The following is a 27080-nucleotide window of genomic DNA, read 5'->3' as shown; positions in this document are numbered from 1 at the left end:
TTCTTTTTTAGCCACAGCAACAAAAAGGTCTCTTTGGGGAGAGAGAATGTCAGCATTGCCTTTTTCTTCTCACTCTGTGAATTGGAGATACAATGATGGTCTTACCGGGACACTAATCCCCAAACCTCTAATGGTTAAAATGAGCTGAATAGGTATAGTACACAATCTTTCTTACTGCATGAGTGTGTGCTTATGTGTTACTTTTGCATTGCTCTTTATCGCCTTATGTAGGCTGTACTCTTGGTATCCTTCTCTCTCTCTCTCTCTCTCTTTCTCGTGACCTTTCGTCAGTAGTTAGTTGGCTCACTCTAACAGTGTTGCCCTTCCTTTGTGCATCTACGTTCATAGCTTTGTGTGTGTTGTGACAAATGTCATAACACAGGATCCCCTACATGGGTCTAAATATAGCCCCTGATGTGGAAATAATGGTCTGCCTCCTGTGGCAGGAGTGTGTGTGAGGGCGGGGTTCTTGCGATAGAGGACAGTCCGTGTTAGTGTGTCATAAACCGATATAACGCAGAAAGCACTTGTCTGGCCACGGAGCATCTCTACTATTGGTGGTGAGTATCAGCTTAATCTTTTTCTGTTCTGAGATAGTGATGATGATAGTGATGATGTTAGTAATGATGATGATGATGACGAAGAGAACATCTGCTTACATTAATCCAAATAAGGGAAAAACAGGCAGATTATAAAAATAGAGGGAATGAACCAAAATCCCCAAAGAGTCATCTTTCATTTCGCATTTCACTGTTCATCTTAACAAGACTTTCCCCGTAGGAGCTCCCAAAATACCATTTGTATTAACCCACTCTACTGTATGATAGATCATGCTCCCTGGTGTTAGATTAGCTTTGTCCAAAGCCAAGCAGTCATGAAAAGGATAAACATTAGACATACATTATCCCGCGCTAGGGAATCACTTGGCAGGACAATCTATGAGAATGATGCATTACCTGTTTGCATTTCTGTGGCTGTGTTATTTGTTTTGAAACTGAACGGGCACACCACTGGCTTGCCCGTTTGAGTTCCTGGATGCCTCATGCGCCTACAATTCTTTAATTTTTTTTCAACTTCAACTTACATCTTTCGCTTTAGGTTGAAACTTGTTAAGCCCAACCTTAGGGAGACATAAACTTTTTTAGTCCTGTTTTGTTACCTGTTTTTTAACCTTCTGTTTATGTCTTTTCATCTTGATCCCGTTAGCGAAGAAAGGTGTTTAATCCAGCCACGCCGTCCGATTACTGCTCCAGGTCACTGTTGAAGCTAACCTATGTGGCCGCGTTTCTCTGAACACACTAGAAAGCAGGATAATCTCTCTAAAGAAGCTTAGACTTAGTGTCAGGAACATAAAGGTGGCCATGCTTTCTGCCATTCAAAAGGCAAAAGCTCAGAAAAACTAAGCTGTTTCATCAGAACTTCCACAGAGTTAAAGTTCGATGGTGTACAGGAAGAAACATCTTTCAGATCCTCTGCACTTGAATGATGTCTTTTATTATCCAAATGTTCCTTCCATTACCATGAAGCGCTTATGAAGAATGGCAGTTCATGCCTGCCCAGATCTGAGTCTGTAATGCTGGCATTAAAGCTCATGTCTTCCACATTTTAGTTATATAGGTCAGTATGACACATGGGTAAGCTTTATTTTTTGACATTTTATGGCCAGTGAACTAAACTCTGTGGGACTCAAACCGATTTTGTGTCATCCAGAGATTTATTCTCTGATGTAGCTCTTTGGCTAAGGCACTGCTTCTTGCTTCAAGCAATGTGATGTTCTTTTATGTCCACCTTTATCACCTTTTATCCAGGTAGCCATTAAGATAACGGTTATTGTTTGTCAATTATAAAACGTATTGTATGTCTTGAGTGGACTAGATCATGGTCTGAATGGAAGAATTTCCTCAGATGTTCAGATCTTCAGCATGATGCCATGCTCACTACCATATATTATTATTATGACTGGACATGCTGTATATTATATAGTAAGAGATTAATCCACCTAAAAACATTTTAATTACATTTGTATCAACTGGCTTCTTCTGTACAATAAGTTTCATTAGTAAATATTTTTATTTATTTATGATTTTAAATATCTTATTTCATGTTTCATGTTTTATTTTTATACTTTAATTTGTCAAAACCATAGTCACTATAAACATAAAGGCTACAATATAAATTTGAATTTTGGAACCATAAAAAAATGTAAACCTAAATGAGGAACATTATTTATATTTACATACAAATTACAAACATATTTAAATCAATTTTCTAAGAGGCTCATTAGGACTTTTTTTAATTTGCGTAGTTTTCACCTACGAGGTTGACTTTTTTTGGGGGGAGGGGGGGGGGGGTAATAATGCGGTGTAACACAAAATCAAGAAATAAATTCTTAAATAAAATATCAAAATAAATTAAATTAAGTAAGTGTATTAATTTATTCATTAATAATGTCTAATACATTATGCTAAATATAAATGAAAATATGGTACATGCAGTGTTTAAATGAACATCAAGTGGGAGAAACCTTAAACTCGTATTAATAGTCTTAATTGTAAGTCACAAGATACACAAGTCAAATTTAGTCTAAACTTTATAAAAAAATATATATTAAAACTAAGGGAAATAAATTGTCCTGTGTTATGTTGGGTGTTTGGCATTTAAGCTTTTGTTTAATCTATTATGCGTTTTCAAATTAATAAAACCAGACAGATCTTTTGCTTTATTAATTTGATTTATAGGATAAGTTGATTGAGGATACATCTCTCATGCTCGCATTATTAAAACATGTTTTTTTTTGTTTGTTTTTTTGCTTAAGTTACTGTGCTTACATCTCACCCTATGTAGGCGTACGTCTAACTTTTATTCATTTAAAAATCATTCCTTTTATTCACAAACCCTATTCTATGTGCACAGCTTTCTCAGAAGTATCTAATCTTTAATCTTTTGTTTTTAGTTTAGTAGTCTGCTTTTACAGACCATCTAAAGGCTGTATATGAGCAAAAAAAGAAATAAAAATGTATTTTTCGCTAGGAAGTAACAGCTTTAGTTAGGGGAACAAAAAAAAAGGTGAGTTAAATTAGGTTAGTTTCTGATAATCACCATTCGGATGACTTTAAAGTCTGCAAATGGAACAAAAAAACAAATGCTGAGCTTTAAAGTCAGATACCCGCTGACACTAATCTGGCCATTTAATTGCGGCAGCTTTTTGTGCCAAGGACACAGCAGCAAAGGACAGGGCCAGGCACTGTGCTGCTTCATTATGCCTATCACACCATGGCCTAATTGAATATTGGACTTGGCCTTGCATACACAAGTGTGAAAAATGACTGCCTTGGCATTTCATGGCATTTTGTTCTTGCGCACGTGTGTGTGAGTGCCTGTGAGTTTTGTACAGTACATAGGCTTGCGTTTTTTTTCTTTTTTTTTTTCTTTTTTTTCATTAGGTGTCTCACAGTACAGTACTTATATTGACTTGTGATAAAACCCAAATCTCATCTATTACTGCAACTTCTACAATTGTGTTACATGTAGGAGCCAGCACAGGATAAACAACTAATAATAAACAACTAGTAAACAGCGACAGTCCTTTGAGACTATTTTTCTAGTATTGCATGTTTGACCTACTGTTTAATTCTTATCATTCAGCTGGAATCCTAATTCAATTCAATTCAATTTGATTTGTATAGCGCTTTTAGCAATTGTCATTGCCGCAAAGCAGCTTTACACAATCAAAAGAATTATTTAAGTTTGTATGAAATGTGAATGTGTATGAATCAAAATGTTGTCCGTTTTCAAGTACTGTACATTTCCTACATGTTTGATATTCTTTCATACTAGCACATGGATAAGGTAATTACCCCTCAATGATAAAGTGCCATAGGTTATTACGTTTTTCTGTTAAATAATATCAATACCTTTAGCTTTGGTTAAAAGAATTATGTTTGTAATGCCTAGAAATACTTATACTTATAGTTACATGCATGCTGGTGTATCCATCTAATATTTATAATCTGTAGTTCCCAGTGGAATTGTCTAATCTCTGTAGAATATGGCACACATTTAGGCTAATAATCTGCTACTCATCTTAGACAAATGATGGTAACATTGATAGCATCTGTCTGAATTTAGACACAGCCCTGCTCAAATTTTAAATTAGGACCCCAGGACAGGGAGCCAAGAGTTCAATCATCAACAAAAAGCCTCCAAAAAGAAACATGCACATTGCCTTAAGTTTGTTAAGTTAATATTCCAAAACAGGTAATGTCCATGACTCTTGTCCCAAGTACTGTATGACGTTATGATACTGTATCTACAGTACATACAGTGTTCCCCAGAGAAGGACAGGTTTCTTTTTGAGTCTGGTTCAATTCAGGATTTCTTCATCATGACATCTGAAAAAGGTTTTTCCATGCCACTGTCTAATCTAAATGTACATTAGGACTATTGAAAAACTGCAAATCTTGCATCTCCCTCTCCATCTAGCACGTGATGATGTACAGTGACTTACAGTATCACAGAGACGTTTTAAATAATCTGTATTTCCAGTAAAGTATATCTCCTGTTTAGGCATGCTAGGTTATAAGTAACCCCAATTAATATGGAAACCAAATATGGGTCAAATATGGACCAATCCTACACTGTTTTCTTTTCTTAACCTAAAAAAAACTGGTCTAGGATGTTGACTTTGTTGTCTCAATGAATTTATTGCTGGGCTGTAAACACCCAGAATATAAAAGGATTTTCAGTTCACAGTGCATGTTTATGTTTACATCTCCATCTCAAACTCAGCATACTGGTTTGCCCATTATCAACCCGGAGTACAGCAGGTCCCACCACGTCTTCTACCTGACACAACAAAATAAAAAGTGATGTCAGGTCACATTCATATAGTATTATTTATCCAGTTATCACTGTAAAATATGTGTACTTTATGTAATTTATGTTTAACAAAGTTTGCCACTCAAGTTATAATACACACATATACAAATTTGCTTCTAGTTTAGGAAGTCATTTAGAAAAATTCTAATTCTGCAAGCCATTTCCACATATTTAGTCCATCAAGGGAGTTCCTGGGGAGCCAACAGTCTGATCATGGCTCCAGTGTCCTGAGAAATCTTTCTACCTTGATGGTATCCAAGCATTAGTGAAATACTGCGATAAGTGTAGCAAGGGGATTATATAGAGAGATACAGGTAGTTTTCACTCTCATACTACTGTATATATGAGTTCTATTATACTACACAATCAATCCAGGTATGACTTGTACTGTAGATATGCACAAGCTTTAATTACTATGTATTTAAAATATTTAAAATATGATGCACTGTATAAATACTACCCTATCCAAGGTGTACACCGCCTTGTGCCCTAAGTCTCCTGGGAAAGGCTGCAGACCTTTCGCGACCCTGTATAGAAAATAAAGTGGTATAGACAATGAGTGAGTGAGTGAGTGAGTGTATGAACACTTTACATGCATTTCCATTATATAAAATGACATGTGGAGCAAGGTCTGTAGGCTAATGCATGTGTGGGAGAGGCAGAAATCAGAAATAAAATTGTATTTCACCTTTCTCCAGTGCTATCTGTTTAATTGCCAAAATGTCAAGAACAAAGAGCAGCTCACATATAGAAGGCTTCACAATATAATGGCCACCCAAACAGAAGAAAAATCCTGCTCCTTTTTGTCAGATTCTGACTCATGTAACACCTCACCATGTTCACGCATCTCAAAATAAGAGCTGTGCTTGTTTATAAGCACTTAGAGAGAGAATGTTAATGGAATATTATGCAATATTCAAAACAAGTAAAAGTGTTAGTCAGAAAAGCCTTTCATGGCACATTTAACATCACTTAAGCACGCTCGGAAAATGTCTAATATCACACAATTGTTTTGTGAGGTTTTATACATTGCAGTACTTTAGAATTATTTGCAAAAATTGTTATTCACTACAATCAGATTTTTCTTCCATTTCTTTTTTAAATAAAGAACAACCAAAAAAAAAATAAAAAATACATATTACATGTGTCTCAGTATTAACATACTTGCATCATCAGTCAAATTGCCTTTGATTGTACTGGATTTTTTTTTTTTTTTTGACGTGTGTGTATAATTTTTGACCGACTTCAATGAATGCATTTACGGGAGAATTTTTATATTTTAAAAAATGGTATTAATAATTAGCATCATTTTTCATCCTAGCAAAACACACACAAGTCTGCTGTAGGTAGTTAAATGAATAGAGCCGTAGTGCATTAGAGCCAAGACATACTACTTCAAGTCAATATTCAGAGTAAATGCATGCTTGGCTATAACCCTGTGTAAAAAGAATGCTGATAACATCTTAATGGGTTGCATTCGGATCCTGTTCGACAGCGAAGTATGTTTTAGTCCATCATCGACCCCTGACTTGTAAATAGGAACAGATTTTGAATCTATTTCGAGAAGCTTATTCGGAATGACACATCCCTAGTGAAAGACGTGCTAGAAAATTAATTATGGTAAAAAAGAATTCTGGTTGTACTCTTTGGTCACTCACCATGCAAATACACAATGACTGGGAATGCATTTATTTAATTAAATGTAATCTTAAACTGCATAGAGTCAAAATGATGTAGAAATCAGAATTTAGAAAAGAGGCTTATCTAACAATGGCGTACGAATAAGAAATAAAGCACCACAGGGTGAGCAGTTACAGTAGCACAGGAATCAAAGACAAGCCAGTTTGATATAACTGACCACCGTTCTTTGTTTTTTTTTTTGTCTGGCAGCAGTTTGGTTTGGTTTAACAATAAATTTTAGGTAATTAAATAATGGCACATTGTAGGTTTTATCCATTTCCAGTTTAAATTTCTTTGGTTGTTGTTGAACCTCTTCTAATCAAGTTATTATCATTTCATTCTTTTCACTTATGTGTACCATTCCATCCTTGTCTGGTTACAACTCTAGCACAGTTTTATTTCAGCCAGAAAGTGATTCGACACTTTACAAAGTGATGCAGATGCTCTGTGGATTTTGGGTTGTGGGCCACAATATTCGTGCAAAGCAGAGCTGTTAAATTTTTATTTGTTTAATGTAAAATTGCAAACCAGAGCCAAAGGACGGAGCTGTAGAACTGCAAAAGTGCATTGATTTTTGATCAATGGATACATTTTTAAAACACTTGAACAAAAGCACACTAGCAAAACACATCTACATTAACTCAAAACAGAAAAGGGTAAGGCCTTCTTGAACATCACATGCTCGTGTTTGATTCGCTACAGCAGCTAGTGACTAATCAGTAATGAGCATGCAATGTTTTTTCCTTTCCATACACCCAATCATACATGACAGATAATACTGAAACATCAATAAGCCTACAGTGCATGTTTTTGAACTTAAACCAAAGTACCCAAAGAAAACTCACTAAGCATGGGCAGAACATGCAAGACCAAGAACACAGACTGGAGGCGAGATTAAAACCCCCAACTCTAGAGGTGTGATGCAACAGTGCTGACCACTAAATCATGTAACACACAATATCAACAGTCTATCAAAAGCACATCAACAGAATATCTATTTCTCTTTGTTCAACTCTGCGTACTTGCTCAAGTGTTTTAAACCCAGCAATATGCTTTTATCGTAAAAAATATATTTCTATATTCAAAAATCACTCCACATTGTTCTCAATGAACGGCGGGAGTTCAACTGGGATAATTAATTTACGATCGTGATACTGAAACAGCTTGTTAATGAAACGCTTTCTCCATGCTCCTTCATCATGCATCCACTGCAATTAATTAGCAAATTAGTATTAATAGGCACAAGTCCATTTGATAAGTGCAGTCTCTCCCATGCCGCTTCTAGAACAAGTGGGCATACGCATGCTTGCCATGAGGTTACTTGGAATTAGACCTCTAATTAAAAGCATTGAATGTTCATCATAGCTCTGAACACCAAACTTTCCAATAACGTGCTTTAAACTCATTAAGGAGAGAGGGAAGAGGGGAGAGTCCGATCTGGGCATAATACCATAAGTGAGAGGAAGAGAGAATGAGACTGCGCTAAATGTAGACAAATGCAGGTGATAAACAGCAGTGGAGCTAAAATTATAATAACCCTGGGGGGAGTGCATGGTTGGGCTTTACACTATGTATATGTTATATAATTACATAATTGCATCCATTATTTTGTTACAAATGAAGGAAAAGCCTTAAAGAGCCACTTCAGGAGTTAAAATTTTTCTTTTGTTGTTATAATTCACAGAACTTTGAATTTAGCATTAGATAAGCGCTGGTTTTGGTACCTGTGTTATATTGGTTCCCAAAGTTTGTACTCAATCTTAAGTTATGACACTACATGTTATGACAGCACGTGGTTTAGTGGTTAGCAATATTGTTTTGCACCTACAGGGTTTGGGTTTGATTCCCCCATTTGCGTGTTCTTGGTGGGTGTTCTCTGAGTACTCCAGTTGCCTCCCACAGTCCAAAGGCAGATTAGGCTAATTAGTGTAACCTAATAGCCCGTAGTATGTAAATGGTGAATGTTGATTGGAGGTCATAAAATGGGAATAAATACAGTGGTAATCACTATTGGCCTCGATGGTTCCCAGATGGATGGATATGCACTAAACAATGAAAAGACAGCAACTGCTGTGTGTGACAATATAAATATAATCATGCAATGTAATCTTATACCCATATATTTTGTGACAGGAGGTTAGCAGAAGTAAAATCAGACAAATTGTTTATTTAATTGGATGTTATTAAAGTCCAATAAGAAAGAAAAAAAAAGCAAGGAGGAAAGTTGATACATTAATAAGGTAATAATGTTATAATTAACAATAATAAAGTTAACAGCTAGTACAAAATAGATATGTTGCCAAGTACAAAGCTAGCTAACATGTAAACAAAAAAATAATAATAAAAGAAAGAAATGCTGAGGCTAACCTAGTTAAATCCTGATATCTAGCTAATAACATTTAAGAGCATACAGTATGAAACTAAGGCTAGCCTTTCTGGCTAATCTTTCAAATCTTAGCTAGAATATCAAGAAGTCTAAACAGCAGAAGTATGAACAGCTTTACTGCTAATCTCTTAAATGTTAGGTAAAATGTCAGAACATCTTGATACAAGCTAGTCAAATGCTAATGTCAGGCTAAAATATTAGAGCATGGGAATTTACTGAGTCTATATACTGTAACAACAGCTTTATTGCTAGTAAAATGTTAGCTAGAATGTCAATAAGTATGTTAGTATAAAGTATTTGAATGCTACCTACAGTAGCTGTAGCTAACATTTAAAAGATTAGGAAATAACTGAGACCACAAATCAACAGCTGTAGCCTATTGCTAATCCCCTAAATGTTAGCTAGAATGTCATTAAATCTGTTTATCCAAAGATTTTTATGCTAAGTTTTTCCTAAATACACAGTATCAGCTGATAGATTGAAGTGAGTGAATGATATTAAATCTTATTCTTAGTGGGACATCTGTTTAACTTTAATTTAAATAGAATTGATGGGATTTTGGGCTGAATTTGAGGCTCTCTGATGCTAAGTCATATTGTAGCTTTAATCTGTTTGAAATGTAAAAAAGTGCTGTATAGAGATCATAAACTCACTTACTTACTCACTCAACGTCTGTATCACTTTATTATTTATATACAGTAGGGTTGCAGGGGGCCTGGAGCCCATTCTAGAAGACCAAGGGCACAAGGTGGGGTACACCCTGGACAGGGTGCCAATCTATTGCAGGGCACACACACTCCTATACACACACGCTCACATGCTCATTTGCACACTACAGGCAATTTGGGGACACCAATTAGCCTAATCTGTATGTCTTTGTATGAGGAAACCCACCAAGCACAGGGAGAACATGCATACTCCACGCACACAGACCCTAGACAGGAATCGAACCCGGACCCTGGATGTGCAAGGCAACATTGTTAACCACTAAGTCACCATGCCGCCTGGTCATAAAGCTATGTAGGAATATAAGATGGTAAAATTTTGATTGCTAAGCATTTGTCACTCAGTTCCACAGCCTCCCAACTGATAAAATCATTAACCCAGTTAGCCCACCCTCAATATCTCTTTCTCTCTCTTCCATTTGTGTTTGCAGAGAGGCTGGTGAGGAAAACTGGGACGCAGAAGGCTGCAAAACACTCCCGTCGCCCGCCGTTCACACTAAATGCCTCTGCAGCAAGATCTCAACCTTTGCAGTGTTAGCACAGAAAGCTAAAGACCCGGTAAGTGTCACCTCGGAATGCAGTTCGATTTCGCAGAAAGCAACTAGAACCTTTGACTGTTTTTTTTAAATTATTATTTTATTTTTTTTTTCTATCTGTCTTTCCTTGTGGCGTCCAGCCATAAATGGCATTATTTGAAGTAATCCAGTAGTTATTATGCTGTTTGGTTGTTATTATGCTGTCAAAGTTGCTGAAGGACTGTACGAATGTTGCTGTCAAGCATCAGGAAGTAAGCACTTGAGAGACGGATAGATTGTTTTCCAAGGAAGTGGAATGCGCGTGGGTGTCACATGGGCAATGAGATGCTGATTTTGATGTGCACCTTTGTTGTACACACTTCACAATTTGAATAAATTATGGCCTTCGCATCTCACAGATGACATGTGTTGAAAGTGCCTTTATTCAGTGTCTTAGTATGATTTATGTTAGTTTCGTTGATAGAAAATATTTTGTTTATTTTATTTATTTATTTATTTATCTTGGGGGGTGTTCAAGTCAAATCGGGACATTTGTTTGCGCAGAATAACAGATCACAGTTAAATAAAAAAACGCAAAAGTTGTGTTGGTGAATGATTGTGTGTACAGTTCCCACACACAGAGTGGTCTCTTCCAAAAATTGATAACAAGTTATCTATCGATTTTCAGAAGTTTCACTTGCTGAATGTTCATGAAAACGCCTGCAGTGGGCTTTAAGCCACCTCTGTCGGCATCGTCATTCATGGACATACAGGCTTTATTTAAAATGTCTTCTGTAAATATCAATCTGTTTTCATTCTCCAGAAAGTCCCAGATTGACTTGAACACTCTTTGTCGATTAATGCTTTGTGTAGTTGAATGTGTTTTTAAGTTATATGCACATTTTATGTCATCCATAATGCTAATACAGACCAGCATAATAAAAATGATTAGCAGGATTAGAAAGACTCAAAAACGACCTGAGCTCTTTGCTCTTTATCCTTCCTGATTAATGTTTGTACATTTTATTGTATTGACCATCTGCCATATGATAGACCACCCACCGTATGGTCTCTCTCTTTCTCTCTCTCTCTCTCTCTCTCTCTCTCTCACCAGTCATGGTGAGTGAATGGGAGATGTTGAAACTGACCCATTTTTGTCTAGCATTTTCCCCCCTCTCTAACTGAAAGCACCCCATTAGAATGAGTGATATGCACAGCAGGGGAAAGGGATGCAGGGAAATGGAAAATAGCCGAGAGGAGAGAGCAATATGGGGGCGGAGATTGTAAATCTAGTAGCCGGTCATTGTCACATAGAAACTGGACCACACACAGCTGGCTAATGTCAATGCCACTCCTGCTGATCTCAGCCAGAGAGACCACAACACTGACAACCACACAAACACACATACACACAGTAATATGTGTGTGCTATTCCATTGTTTGTCTCAGAAGAACATTTCCAGGAAATTCAGGTGTGTTTTCATCGGATTTTGATAATTGTTAGCCCTTGTTCCAAGTTTTACACTAATCCATGTGAACTACAGGTACAGTGTATTTGGTGCATAATGTTCAGTACTGTATATTACTAATAGATCTACCAGCTTCACAGACTTCATCTACATTATAATAGGTCATTTTCAAAAATGCCAGATTGATACCTTTTAACATACTTACATTTTCAGTTTCTTACAGAGAAATGTGAAAATGATGAAAATGAAAACAGCATGCTGGGTATGTGTGCAAGGAGGCTCACTTCATTTTTTGACAGCATAAATATAAAAACATGCTTTATTGCACATCACAGCATCGCTCCTAAACCATACAAAGCATTCGAAATAGAATAAAACAAACCTGTTACAAAAAAAACAGCATTGCAGTAACCTCAGCCATCTTAAATTTTGCACTAAAACAATAGAACAACACTTTCAGATTATTCCTCTTGCAGTTTCAGTGGTCCCAGGACATTGGTTGCTGGAAAGGCACAATAGGGGGAAAAATAAGACCCCATACTTATTTGGGGTTTTACTTGGACATGTATAAACATATAAATACTCGGCTAATAGGCAGCATAGGGCAGTGGTTGCCCAAGTGGGTGAGCCTTTGGGTTGCTGATTGGAGGGTCAGAGGTTTGAGCCCTGCCACTGCCAGTTTGCAGGTTTTGGTCTCTTGAGCAAGGCCTTTAACTTGATGCTTATAAAAGCGTGACAAGGGTAAGAGGTGACCGCGAACTAAAAAGGATAACCTTTGAGAATAGTATGGTGTGGATATTGAAAGGGAAGACCAAGACCATGATGCCTGGAAAGCTGAGTATGTGAACCATGGCCTACCTCCACTTTATGAGGAGGATGGCCTTAGAATAAAAAGAGCAGTGTACCACATTTGTTTTTTATTCTGTGACAGTACTGGACTGACAACTACAAATCAGATCAAAGGTTTCATTCATGCTGCTTATTGTGTTAAGTTATAGACTTACATATTAGGCAGATAGTCCATAAATTCTAAATTTAATGAGATAAAAAAACATCTGGTAATTTATTTTATTTGTGACAGTCATTGGAAAATTTGCTTGGTTAGCAATTTTCACACAGAACTTGTTTTATTGATTTTTTTAGATGTTATACAAGTAACAGTAAAAAATGAACTAAGTTAAATATAGCTCTAAAATAAAAAATCCTGTATGCTAACAGCTTACAGTAAATATTGCTTTATATAAATAAGTCATTCTTTGCCACATTGCATATTTGTGATCTATTGTGCTGGTATAGGAATGTAATAACCATTGGGTTGCTATCTGTAACTACGACAAAATCTTAAAATGTAAAGAATTGTTATTTGTTTAAGGCTAAACAATTTGTGGGCAACAAAACAAAAAATGTAATACAGATCAGCAACTTCAAACTTGCTTCATGTTTGCAGTGTTGCTACTGTACAGTATATGGTGCTTTTGCTGTGCACTGAAAGAAATGTCAATTTACTTCTTTTAATGATCATAGCACCTACAGTTTGGTAGAAACACAAAACAGGAGTTTTTGTAGCTCTTGTTTAGAATTGTTCTAGAAGTGTTTACATTGTCAAAACTTGCCAACTTTCTGAAATTCTTGGCAGAACATTATATACCACTTATATGTGAGAACATGTCGCCTTTTTGAAATAACGAGCAATGTGAAAGCGCCTGATGTTAGGAATGTTGGAGCCCAATTACTGTAAAGACAAAGTAAGCAAGCTAACAAAATCTAACACATCCAGTTAAGCAATTTTTTTCGCCACATCAGAGAAATGCTGAATGCTGTTAATCGGAATGGTTAGTCCAATTCAACAAGAAAGAGAGAAAAGTCTTTGGCAATTAATTTTCTTTACTAATATAATGAGTTTTCTAGTTTGTTAAACTGCAATTCCAGTTGGTAAACTTGTATAATTGCACAGTAATAAAGGTGTAATCGACATTGAGAATATCTTCACGATCAGGAAAATATTGGTATAACATTGCTTTCGTAAGTTGGAATGACATAATTCATTGGAATTGACTTTATGATAATTTTGAACAGATGACCCAAACTTTATGTTGCAAATAGAACATTGAAACAATGAAATGTTGATCTTTGTTTGAAGCATTTATGCCGATTGACATCAATTCATACAACGTTGACCACATTTATGGTCCCTTATATTTTTAGGGTTAGGGTTTAGAATTTCAATCAGAGGTTAGGACGAACACAACGGCATTCTGTACACAGTATGTGTATCTCAAGTCACACCTCTCAGTCTTGTAATGTTAGCTCTCTGTTTAAATTTCTTTCATAGATAGATGAAAGTGCATGTGTTAGGGTACATGATGAGTAGTGGTTGAGGGACCATCATGACCAAGAATTCCAATCACGTCCCCAGGCACCATAAAGATGTGTGAAAACAGCATATAGCCATGGGAACAAAGGAGTCTGTCAGTAGAGCAGCTCTGTAATATAAGTACTGTATGCCACTGAACATGCTTATCTGCTTGGCAAAAGCTCCCTACAGTTGGTGTTTTCCATGATGGACAGCATTTTATTCAAGGTCCTCCTTTCCAGCACCAGCTTCAGCGAGTCAAGCTTAAAGCCAACCACAGATTCCGCTCTCCTAACCTCTTTGTTCAACTGTGTAACATCTCTGCTTTTGTGGTTCCCAACCCAACACATGTAAAAGAGAATACTGGCCACCAGTGATTGGTAGAACATTTGTAGGAGCTTTTTGCAGATGCTAAAAGAGCCTGGTTTCCTCAGAAAGAGCATGTTCTGTGTTTGCTGACCAGTTCATTTTGTTATCTAGTTGTAGCTATAGGTATTGGTATGTCCTCACCACCTCTACCTTACTCCTTCAGTGGTGATCAGTAGTAGTATGGGCCCAGTCTGACAAATGTCTATGTCTCTTTGGTTTTGGAGATGATTTGTCCTGCATCAGGTCACAAATTTTTCCACAAGACTCAAACATTCCCCCTTCAGTGCATTTTGCCCTGGTCACCAGTAATGGTAAAGGGATGGGAGCATGGTGAACAATTTAGGGGACAGAGACTGTGATTGAGGAGGGAAAGTTGACAGACAGTAGTAACAATCCGTGCAAGGTAGTCAAACTGCTATAGAACCGGTTTAAATCATTAGGCCTCATAACATCACTATCTATAACAGCCTCTAATGTTTTTTTTATACCATCCCAGACCTCACTCGTGTTATTTTCCTGCAGTTTCTTTTCCTCGCTTTTCTTCCTTGCCTGCCCCAGACTGATCTGAAGTCTTTTTTGAATGCGCTTAAGCTCAGCTTGGTCACCATCCTTAAAGGCCTTCTTTTTCAGGTTAAGGAGGTACTTGACTTTGATGGTAGTCCAGGGCTTGTTATTTCGGAAGTTATTTAACATTAACAATGATGTCCATACCAAAAGTAACGCACTATGTGATCGAATAAATGGCTTCACCATGAGGCTCCTGCCGCATACTCCACTCCGTGCTCTCATAACAGCCCCTCAGGATCTCTGCAGCCTCAGGAGACCATTTTCAATGCACGTGTGGTTGACTAGCTCAAGATACAGGGCTTGAATTGGGGGCTTAAGTAGACCCCGTGATGTTAAATAGGGCTATGAGGTACTTCTTAGCTTGCAAACTACTGTACTCTAATATGGAGTTTGCACAGCGTCCAACCTGCATCAGACCGCTTTCACAGAACAGATCTTATTAGATTTTAAGTGGGTTTTTTACCCATTTGGCTGCTTTCCAATTTTATATTAAAGCAAATTGCTGTTGTCTGGTATTGTTCTGTAGTATGCTTTGTTATGTAGAGCATCAACAGTATGTCCCTTAGTGGTCCTGTGGTAAGCACACAGTGCTCTTACCACCGCAACCAGATTTTAAAGTCTTTTTCGCAACATTGTGGGGGGTTTATTTAACGTTATTCTATTGTCATATAGTCAATTTTGTTCTGACATAATTTTATTAAAGGAATTCTAACTTTTAAAAACAACCTAATGCCAGCACTCTCCCAATGTCTGTAACATTGCCAAATGAATGTCACCACAATGTTTTAACAGCCCAAAAATCCTGTTGAAGAGGTAGGAAGCGATTGTGTACAATCAGCATGCTGCTTATTGAGGGCAAACCAGTAATCATTGTCATAGTCTGAATCAATGGACAAAACACAGGGATAATCCATAAAAGCAAATGAGTCAACCATCAGGGGTCGAAACCAGGAAGTAATCAGAAACGTCGATCAGAGCACACAGAAAACAAGAACTGTGAAAACAGGCAACAATCCATAATAAAATAAAATGCATATTAGGATTTTTTACAGACAGTCAAATATTAAGCAAAATAATAATAATAATAATAATAATAATACAGTGGAACCTCCGATTGCGAGTAACACGATTTGCAAGTGTTCCCGAAGACGAGCAAGATTTGTAATAAATTTTGACTTAAAAAATAAGCAAGTCCTGGTTTACGAGTACCAAGTATCATGTATCATGCATGTGCTTCTTGTTTTAACGCCGAGCGTCACATGATCACTACTGAGCCAACGTTTTTCTCTCTCTCGTGCTGCAGAATTATGGGTAATCGGTTCCCTTGTTGTGTCTCAGTGCGCGTCTCTTACTGGTATAATCAACATCTGTGCACACGTGTACTGTTTACTATAACACTGTGACCATGTGTGTGCGTCCAAAACATATTTTATTTTGTGTTTGTAAGTGTGTGTACAGCGCGTATGTACTTTTTAAAAAATAAAATACGTGTGTACATGCGTGTAAAGAAAAAGAAAGTCTCATTAGAGAGGTTAAAGATCCATTTTCTTCCTCACAGTCATTATGTGCGCGCGCGTGTAATTTGACACTGTACCCCTTCACACACACACTCTTGCCTTTACACCCATCCACCCCCCTCTTGGCTTCAGACACACACACACACACACCCACACCCACACACACACACACACACACACTTTTTGCTTTACATAGAAACACTGCTCTGTCGCGATTCTTTTTAAAGGTAAAATGCAGGTTCATTTGTTTGTTTGTTTATTTTACTTTACAGCAAAGATTCTGTTAGTATGCTCTCACGCAAGTGTCATTAGCGATGTTTTATGAGTGCAAATTTTTCTGACAAAATGTCTTTCCGTTAATGTGTGTGTGTGTGTGTGTGCTGTGGTTTACTGTGTAAGATGAGAAGGGGGAGGCTTATTTCTCCTCTTACTTCACACACATACACAAATAGATACACACACAGCGCGGGCGCGCAACATAAACACTTATCTGTCCGGATTTAGTTTTACTTTTTTTTAAAGGTAAAGTGCAGGTTAATTTGTTTTATTTTTACTTTATATTTTGTATGAATTATTTTTATATATTTATTTCTTTGGGCTGTGGAACGAATAATTTGAATTTCTATTAATAAGAGCCTGCTCCGGTAATGAGTTATGCTCGTAATCCAAGGTTTCACTGTGATAATAATAATAATAATAATAATAATAATAATAATATTTATTATTAATATTGTTATTATTATTATTATTATTATTAATATTATTATGAATTTCCAATACTTAATACCAAAATGACCACGATCATGGACATTGAAAATGAACCATAACAGAAATGTTTAACACACTTATTAAGCAGTGCTTCTTGCACTACGAACTGTGCTTCATCAACACAAACAGATGTAAACAACTTTTGGAAATGGCTACTAAACATTTTTCCAGGTGGACTAATTGAGCAATATAACACAAAAGTGCTGTTGTGCTGAATATTAGCATGGCGGTGATGTGGCCATAGTCTGTAGCACGACCTAAAGTGTGATATCGCGTAAATACAACAGTTCTGCAACCACCAATTATAGTATTATCCACAGATTAGGATTTTTTTTTTTTTATTTAACCAGTTATTTTGCTCCGCCAACACAGCAGTGCTGGTGACTGACAATTAATGTAATTAACAAGGGTGTTTTTTTCTTTTTACTGGTACTAGGGGAATAAAGGGAAATAAAAAAGATAACTTAACTTTATCTTAAACATTATCCTAAAAATCTTAAACATGTATGTACAAAGCAGCCGATCTCTCCTGACTATGGAAACTGACCTACTTTTACTCATGCTGCGACTGAAACTCAGTGTAATTATTAGATTATTAGAACATCTGTTATGTTAAGTGATTTATGTAGGTAAATGTTTCAGTGCTGTTAAGCTCTATTATCACCAGTCATGGAAATCTCCCCATCCATTTCGATGACTCTGTCAGAACTGACTGATAAATAATATAAGTTATAAGTAATATAAGTTTCAGGGAGTCTGTGTTATAATTTGGCTGATGTTAGTCACATGGCATGGAGTTTATGTAAAAGCAAAAATAAACCCAGAAAACACGGTCAGCTTTGGTCTATAGTGGTGATGGGTCTTATACTGTAATAACCTAATTAGGAAGAGCAAATGCCAATAAAACAATCTAAACCTCGGTGGAAAACATGGGACAGTAGCCAAGTCTAAGACCACAACTAGCACTAGCTAGGGTTAAGTGTTAGGGAGGTTGAGGTGAAAGTCAAGAACCGATGAAATGAAACAAAGCCAGAGCCAAGATCGAGACATAAAAATCCAATTATTATTATACTTCAACTAGTTGGCTTCATAATTAGACTATGTTTTCTAGAAGTTGAAATTAGTTCTTCCTAATTTCCTGACCACAATCTGACCACTGCTTTATTCGATAAGTAAACAAGCAAAAAAAAAAAAAAAAAGTAGTTTGCAGACAATGTCTAAGTGGTCAAATAGTTTCATATTATATATATATATATATATATATATATATATATACAGTATATTTATATAATTATATTTATATATATATTTTTTTTATATGAAGCATTTTATCTCCATATTTTAAGCAGTACGTCTTAACATTGACACATTTCATAGTTTCTATATCTGTATATTAACTGTCTCTATCTATAGGCAGTCTGTCAGCAGGAGTGCCCAGTCGAGCTAAAAACCAACCCTCAGTCAAGGAGAGAAATCTAGTGAAGCCTGCATGAGCTGTCTAGACATGAGTGATCAGAATGTAATTTCCTTTTATTATTCAGATCCACACCACTTTAGCTAGCTTCCATATGCAAATCTCATGTAAAATGCATGCTAGGGCTAAACCTTTGCTGATGAGAACAGAACAGATAGCCAAATATACAGTATAGTTTATGTCAAGCAGGGTTGTGTTGTGTATTCTTTTTTCAATACATTTTGATTGCATAGTTATAAGATTTAAAAAAGTGGAACTGAGATGTTTCAGGAGCAGACCTTCATTTGCAATTCGGCATAATAATTTATTTGCAAGTCTGATAACTTCACCACTAAATCTTTTCCGAACACCACTTTACAGGATTACGGGAGCTCGGCTAAAAGTTATTGCACATCCCTCGTATAGTCCTGACCTCACTCCAAGCCATTTTATCATGTTTGAGTCATTAAAGGAGTTCCTGGGAGGCCGGACATAAAAAGTTCAAGCAATAGAGAAACACTGGGATGAGTCCACTAGTGTAGCAAAGGATTATATAGAGAAATAAAAGTAGTTTTAGCTCTCATTATAGTGTTCTGTTATTCTGCACAATCAAAAGTCTTTGTTTTACTTGAGTGCCCTTCATGAAAATAGGTAATTGTTTAAATTAATTTAGCTTAATTTTTGTGTTAGTTATAGCTTATTATACGGAACACTGAATTCTTAAACCTGATTAGGCAGAAGCTCTGACAGGAGTTCTTGCTGAAGGGCAGTCAGTAGGTTTTTCACCATAGGGAAGTCTTGTTCTAAGAATGATTTCTCTTTAACAGCAGGCCACATTGTGTTTTATTCCTTATGTAACAGCGCTTGGTCATTTCTGTTAGAAGTTTTATGCATTGTTTGCTTCGATATTGTTGACAGCATCGCTTGTTAGGTGACTTAATGACTCACTTTTCCTTCATTTGACACTTTGTGAAAGCTCCTATGGATTTCATGAATTTTATTTCGTTCTTATTATTTTGTTATGCAATGCATGTGACTGTATTCATGCAGTGTGTGTAGGTCATATTTTTAGCATGCAGGATAAAATAGCCCATTTTCTATACTGCTAATCCTGTGTGTGGACCCTATCCCAGGAAGTTCAGGGCACAAAGCAGTGTAGTGAACCGTGTATGGGGTGCCATCTCATTGAAGGGTACAAGTTCACACACATACTGTACAGTAACACACCCAATCATATACTATAGGCAATTTGGAAATACCAGTCAACCTACTGTGCATGTCTTTGGACTGTGGGAAGAATCCAGATTTCCAAACATTTTTTTTATATGGGAAGCATATGCATGCTGATCACATTTAAACTGCGAAATACCTCCGTGACCCCAGTCATGGTCATGTACATTTAGCAATGATGACAAAACCCCATAAAAGATCAAGTACTTATACACAGGGCTGGAAACACATACTGGCTAATCAATGGTCAAAGAAAAGGCAGAAATGCAAAAATTAAAGCAATTTTAACTCACCTGAGTGTGCTAGTGAAATATTATATGGCAGTATAAGGTCAAAATCTAGAAATGATTTACAGGGAAGGTGAATGTTGTTGGAATTAAGTGAGGTGAAAAATTACTGACATAAAAACAAATGAAGAAAAAATTGTCACCCTGCAACTCGAAGGACATGCACATGCAAGACCATCACACACTTACAAACTACTGTTTTAAATTTGTTTTGCCTGACAGATGTGGCAAAATTGTTGCACTTTTTGAATTTTTTTTTTCTGTAAAGTACAGTAATCCAAGCAAATTATGATTTGAAGTCAGTTTAAATTGAGGCTTACATTAATTCTTATGCACACACTCAGGAGGTTGAGTAGGATAAGCAGGGTTTTGTTTTTGTCCCAAAATAGCAGAAATATGAGAAATAAGAAATTTAGTGTTAGAATGGTTTAAATCACACAGCTTGTTTTTAAAGTATATAAATGTGTCTGGGAACAGAAATAGATTTTAAAGAAACCGTTACGCATATTACTTCATAACATTACTTTATACTTTATAACAACACAGATGAATTGCTTGATATTCAGCTTTTATCAAAAGCAAAATGTGTTTTGAACATAACTTTAATCAATTCAGATATAAAGACATACTGAGATGTTTGTCAGAATGTCATGTTACGTTCTACCCCGCTTCATCATCAAAAGAAAGAAACAAAGCTTAGTACGCAAGACTGTGAACTTACTTAAAGACAGAAAATGGCAGGACTTCGTAATGAAAACATTTCCTCTCTTATTTTTGTGAACGCAACCTTTGCTGTCCTCAGTTCAAAACAGAGTTGAATATTTTTCTAATAAATTTAGCCTAAAACTTAAAGGTGGCATGATGGCTTAGTGGTCAGCACTGTTAACTTGCACCTCCAGGGTCCGTGATCGATTCCCACAAGTCTGTGTGCATGGAGTTTGCATGTTCTCCCCGTGCTTGGTGGGTTTCATCTGGGTACTCTGGTTTCCTCCCACAATTCAAATTCATGCAGATTAGTTGATTAGGTTAATTGCCGTTCACAAATTTGAGTGTGTGCGTATGTGTGTGAATTGCAATGGATCGGTACCCCATCAAGGATGTACCCCATCTCTTGCCTTAAGTCTCCTGGGATAGGCTCCAAGCCGCCATGACCCTGTGAGCGGTATAGTTGATGAGTGAGTGAGAATCCAAAAGATACGTTCTCGCTGCCCAGTGACAAAGATGAAGAAATTACAGAGCACAATGATGTAAACAGTGTGTAAGCAGCGTTAGAAAGTCAGAAATAAAACTACCTGTATGTAGCAATGCAGCAAACTGCTGATTCAGAAAGAGGAAGCTTTCAAAGTGAGTATGCTCAAAAATAAAATAGCACCATTGATTCCCTATGCACCTATTATGCATTGTCTGAAAAGTAAAGAATGCTTAGTTTAACCATCAGTTATATTAACATTTCTTGCCAGTTTAAAGCCTGTGTATCTGCTTTTAAATAAAACTAATGCCAATTGTTTCTTAAATTATTTACATTTTAGACTATACTCCTAAAATGCTTTTAGTTTAAAAGAAAAAAAAAAAATAAACCTTGACATTGTGGAATTCTGCGGATCATGCTCTAGGAGTTTTATCAAAAGTAAAAAAGGGGTTGTTAAGTTATAAGGATTTAATATGACTGTGCTGGGTATTGACAACTGATATTGCAAATCAAAGTGCCTTGTTAATTAATGGATTTTTTTTTACACTTTTTGGACTCCGTCCACACGAAGCCGGTTCGTTCCCTATTCGATCATTTTGTTTCGTAAACACGGCGTCGTCTCAAGAAATATCTGCGTACACACGAAACCACTGAAAACAGTGAAGTATATATGCCAGACCAGTATGGGGCGCTGTAATTCTGCCATAGAGATACACTATACACGGAGAAGAAGACTTTGAGCATGCGCATAACCTTGCGCGCTGTATACGAACCAAGATGGTGTTGTCCATTATCGCTTGTTGCTCATAACAGTTGCATAGAAGCAATAGATTTTGCTGTAATAAAGCTAGTAGGCTTTGTAGCAACACAAACACAATCATGTAGTCCGCCATTATTGTTGTCGCTGTTACGTGTGACGCAGCCGAGACGTGATGTGATGACATCATTGTTTCACAAAATATACGGATTGGCCGTACACACGAATGTCGTTTTCAGATTTATCCACTTTGGGACCCGGTTTCAGTCTCCTAAAACGCCGGATCCGTGTGGACGAAACGCCAATACGATAAAAAATTTATACGTATACAGTGAAACGCGTCTCCGTGTGGACAGGCCCTTAGACAGACTTTCCATTTCTACCATCAGATTTCTTGAACTTCATTCTTACCCAAAATTTTATTTGAAAATAACCTAGACTAAGTGTTTGTGGCTTAATAAAAAAAAACACCACACAAACCATAAAGACTGATGAGCTATAATATTAAAACCTTTACCGTAAAACCCACGTAGGTTTTTGGTGCCCCTGGCCCCTCGGGGTGTGGTTCCACAGGACCTTTGTGGGTGTGTTGTGTTGACTGGTACCGGGACATTAGCCATGTGTCCCTCAGGGGTTGCAGGTTGGGGCCTTCATAGATCGGGCATTCCATTTGTCTGACGCATTCCATGGATGATCGGTCGGTTTGAGATTTAGGTCATTTTCACGGAGGATCAACAACCTTGACACACCTAGTTGTGGTGTCCTGATATGTTTCTATTGTGGTTTGTGCTGCATTGGCATTTCTGTTGGATCACACCGGGCAGTTAAGCCATTGGTCCCGGTGGGCATGGATGGCCTTGGGTGTCCATGATCCTATTTTGTCAGTTTATTGGTTCAGAATTGATAATCAGTGTTATTCAATTCATTTGGCAGTAGTGTTAATGTATAATTGCGCATGTTATTCTGAATATACTGTATATTGAGGCATTATATATTGTCAGCAAAAAACATATGACAGTAATTGGCATTTCGATTACATTAATTATGATATACATATACAGTATACCTGCTTATGAGTTGACATTGGACTAAAGAGTAAAGTACATATTTGTAAGTAAGTCATGCATAAAATACTAGATTATGTTTCCAAATTGTGTGATTTCTATTATTTTCCTTGATTTATTCCTTAATATTTAATACTTATTAATGATTTTATTATTTAATCTTAAACACAGTAGCAGTGATTCCATCACCATGGATGGGCCAAATGTTCTCCAACAAAACTTCAGTTTATTTTACATTTCCACAGGATTCAATCGACAGTGAAGGACTCCCAGGACATCAGTTTAACACTGCGCAATTTATTTCTAAATGAGCAAAATTAATTTCAAGCTGGAAGACACAGTGTTAGGCTTGCCACCTGTCACAGGTTTCCAAGGACTATGCCTCTACTTTTTTCCCAGAAAATGTAATGATCGGTCTTTTTTTATTTTATACCTCCAACACAGAGTATATTGTTTTATAAGCTATTTATAAATTGCAAATGACTCCGATGAACTGCTGTAAACTACGGCAAGGGCTGAGCTACTAAGGTGAGCAGATTTAAATTTTAATAAAAGCACACAAAGGTATTATAGATCTTCCTATACCTATATCCACATGTTCTTAGTTCTCGAAGAAATATGGCTCTAAGTCAAGGTCAGTCTTTTGGTCTGTCAGTCAGTCAGCTATTTCAAGTTCATTTGTCAAAGATATCAAACTAAAGGTGGCGACCCTACAGTACATGCAGCATGCTACCTCAAAACCACTTGAATGCCCGACACAGCTTGCTGGCAGGTGTCCATGTCTTACTGACCTAAAGCTCGAAGTTAACTTTCTCAGATGATGTCTATCAATTATACTCCACTTCTATATCTCTAGCATTAAGTTCCGTTTCCTGACTGCTGCTGCTGCTGCTGCTGGAATGCCTGGTGACATTTGGAGATGGGCAATAAACAGCGCTATTAGCGCCTAGTCATTTTCCTTCCATTAGCCACACCATGTTCAGGTCAGTGCATCTCTATCAGTAATGTTCTTTCGACGCCAGCAAAGCACTCCATTCAACTGGAAAGACCTTTACCGCTGCGCTATGAGGAACGTTTTGTACTGATCCCACAAGCAACAAGAAGAAAAGTGCTGCTTCGACTTCTTCCTTTTTTTTTTTTTAGTAACATCAAAGTGCTGAAACTTATAATGTACTAATTAGTGTAAAAACAAGGCTTTTCTGTTGGTCATTTAAACAGCAGACTTTAAAAGTGCATTTCCTGCATTTCCTTCACTTTCATTGAAAAAAAAAGGGAAAGCAGTTGGAAACAATTTGAAATCTGAACTACGAGTAGAAGTATCGGTGAAATATCCCAACTGCATCGCTATACAGTTTGATTTAGTGTCCTACGACTGACATCATTGTCAATGCATTTTAAAGATGTTTCTGCTTACTTTTATATTTTTAGAGAAATCATTTGAAAAGTATTGTACAGTTTAAGTTTGAAAGTGCAGTACAGAATTCCAAAGCAAATTCAGGATGGATGGTGCTATTAATGTCATCAATCAATTATTAAGTTATTCACTTGAACCAACATTTATCAGAGGAACTATTAAACCAAACAAACCTACAGTATCTTGACCATCTCATTTTGCCAGTCCTAAAAATCTTGCTTTAAAAAAATAAATAAATAAATAAGTCTTACTTGGACCAAGGCTTGTCAGTATGTCTGCCAAAAATATACTTTATTAATTCATTCATGTATTGAGACTTTATCCCAGTCAGGGTTGTGCTGAATCTGAAGCCCATGTTGGCAACACCGGGAACAAGGCAGAAGAGTTCACCCTGAATGGGACGCCAGTTCATCACAGGGCACATCGTGCGAACACATCAACACACCCACTCATACCTACGGGCAATTTTAGCCCAGCCAGTTTGCCTAACATGACTGCATGTTCGAACAAATGTAGAAATATTGTAGAAACTTGCCTCGGTAAATCTGGGCAGTCTGCCTGCAAAGATAAATAACGAAAAACAAAACCGTAGGTTAGCTATTTGCAGCTAGATGGGCTACTGATAGCTGAAGGCATTTGTAGTTTTGTCTTGCATCGTAGTTTTGATTATGCATCTTACTGTAAGTGAACGCATAACTGTATGAGTCCAGAAATAGTGAGGAGGAAAAAGTGGATGTCTAGGATCTAGGTTCTAGGATTTCTTATTATCCTAAATCAAGATCACTAAAAGATAAGATATCAGGTAAAATTGTGTGTTCAACAGTCAACAGATGCTGCAGAAGAGTGCAGTGCAAGATTTAGAATTATGGAATAGAAGAAGCATATTCCTGACGGAGTGAACAGGCACCCTGACCCCATTGCTAAGAGTGTGCTGGATTAAGCTCTATGTTTAATAGAAACCAGGCAGGAGGGCAGGATTAAACCACTGCTGTCAGGCCATTTAGTATGGATGGAGGCTTTGCCAACTAATCTTGTTTATTTTCTGCATGGGCTGGCTGGTCGCATGCTATCCCACCAATGTTACTAATCTCTTTTATTTAAAGCATGCCAGCTTCTATTTATTCTACAAAGGCTCTGATAATCTGAGCATTCGCCATGCTCGTGACATGCCGTCACTTCATCAGTTGCGCAATAACGGACAGTACAGTAGTAAGCTGTGAGTTATAGTAACGTAAGGATTTGCCGTCAATCTGTTTCTCTATGCAGTGTAATGGCTTCGAGCATACACAATCAGTAGAGTCTCCAAGCAGGAACAATGTCACATACAAATGTGAGCACTGATTTAGTGACGCGTTATCTCCATAATACCAAAACAGATGAAAACAGACACGTATTTGTGTCCTGCATCAAAGAACCTGCCTTGCATACTAAACGGATCTGAAGGACGAAGGCCATTTGCTATCTAGGGATCTGCACTGCTGACTAATCTCCCTCAGGCGTGTTGACAGATCTTTCATTTTCCGCTGCCACATATACACACAGACGTACAAACATGTGCGCGCACACACAATACGCAGTAAAAGGTTAGTGTCACATATTAACTACCACATTCTTTTGTTTTGTTCTTATATCTTTTGAAATCCCCTGGCTGTAGGACACCCAGGCCTGTCAAGATAATGTCATATTATTACATTGCAGTTGTACACACATCATAAAGTATAATGGACAATTTTTTGTGTGTTGCCACCACCATGAAAATGATGCATCAGTGCTGAAAGATTTTGAACCTTAAAATATTTTATTGTTAATACGTTATATGTTAATATCTGTATTGTCAAAAAATATTGTTTTAGTCTGTCAAAGAGGCTTGCCGTGTTTGTGTGCAAATTTTCTGTGCAACTTTAATAGGACTGTGGGAGACCACCACTAAAAAAATAAAAAATAAAAATAGTCAAGGCATGGCTGGTATAAATGGGTATAACCAAAGGTGAAAGTACTTTTAAATTCTTGCCAGTTTCTCTTTATATCTCCTCTTATTCCAGTTTTGAACACCCTCAGCTTTCTGATGTAGAACTCCAAATATTGTTAAATAGAGAGCTAGTGCTATTTGTAGGGTCTAGAATCCCTTGTTCAACACACCAATTAGTGCCCTTTTTGGGGGATAGAGAGCGATTTGGGATTCAGCCTTGTGTTAGAAGCTAGTTATCTCTGCAGTCGTGAACAAAGCGGTGAGGTGAGTCATGAACCTGTCAGCATGTTGGCAGGAGCTCACACTCATGTTCACTGGAAGTGATAAAAGAAACACAGATGGTGCAGAGGCAATTCAGAAGAACATACTAGCAGTTACTATGGAGGCCGAGTGTTCTTTAGGATGAAATAACGTTATCGTAGGCATCTGCATTTACTTCATTCCAGTACTGATTATCACTATCTTTTAGTGATTTGCAGTACCAGACCGG

The 27080-nt window shown here is 37.1% G+C and overlaps 1 protein-coding gene across 8 annotated transcripts in view; it reads left to right on the top strand.

Moving 5' to 3' along the window:
- The window catches only part of adgrb2 (adhesion G protein-coupled receptor B2), a 450506-nt gene that overhangs the window by 313636 nt on the left and 109790 nt on the right, over positions 1–27080 (top strand). For all 8 annotated transcript variants that reach the window (XM_053490019.1, XM_053490013.1, XM_053490018.1 and 5 more), the window contains one exon: positions 10101–10227. In XM_053490019.1, coding sequence (XP_053345994.1) covers positions 10101–10227 — 127 coding nt within the window. The remainder of the gene's footprint in view (positions 1–10100; positions 10228–27080) is intronic.

Source organism: Clarias gariepinus, chromosome 28 (assembly GCF_024256425.1).
Source record: "Clarias gariepinus isolate MV-2021 ecotype Netherlands chromosome 28, CGAR_prim_01v2, whole genome shotgun sequence".
NCBI classification, from domain to species: domain Eukaryota; kingdom Metazoa; phylum Chordata; class Actinopteri; order Siluriformes; family Clariidae; genus Clarias; species Clarias gariepinus.
The sequence above is the reverse complement of the archived record's forward strand: the minus strand, read 5'-3'. Positions and strand labels throughout refer to the sequence as shown.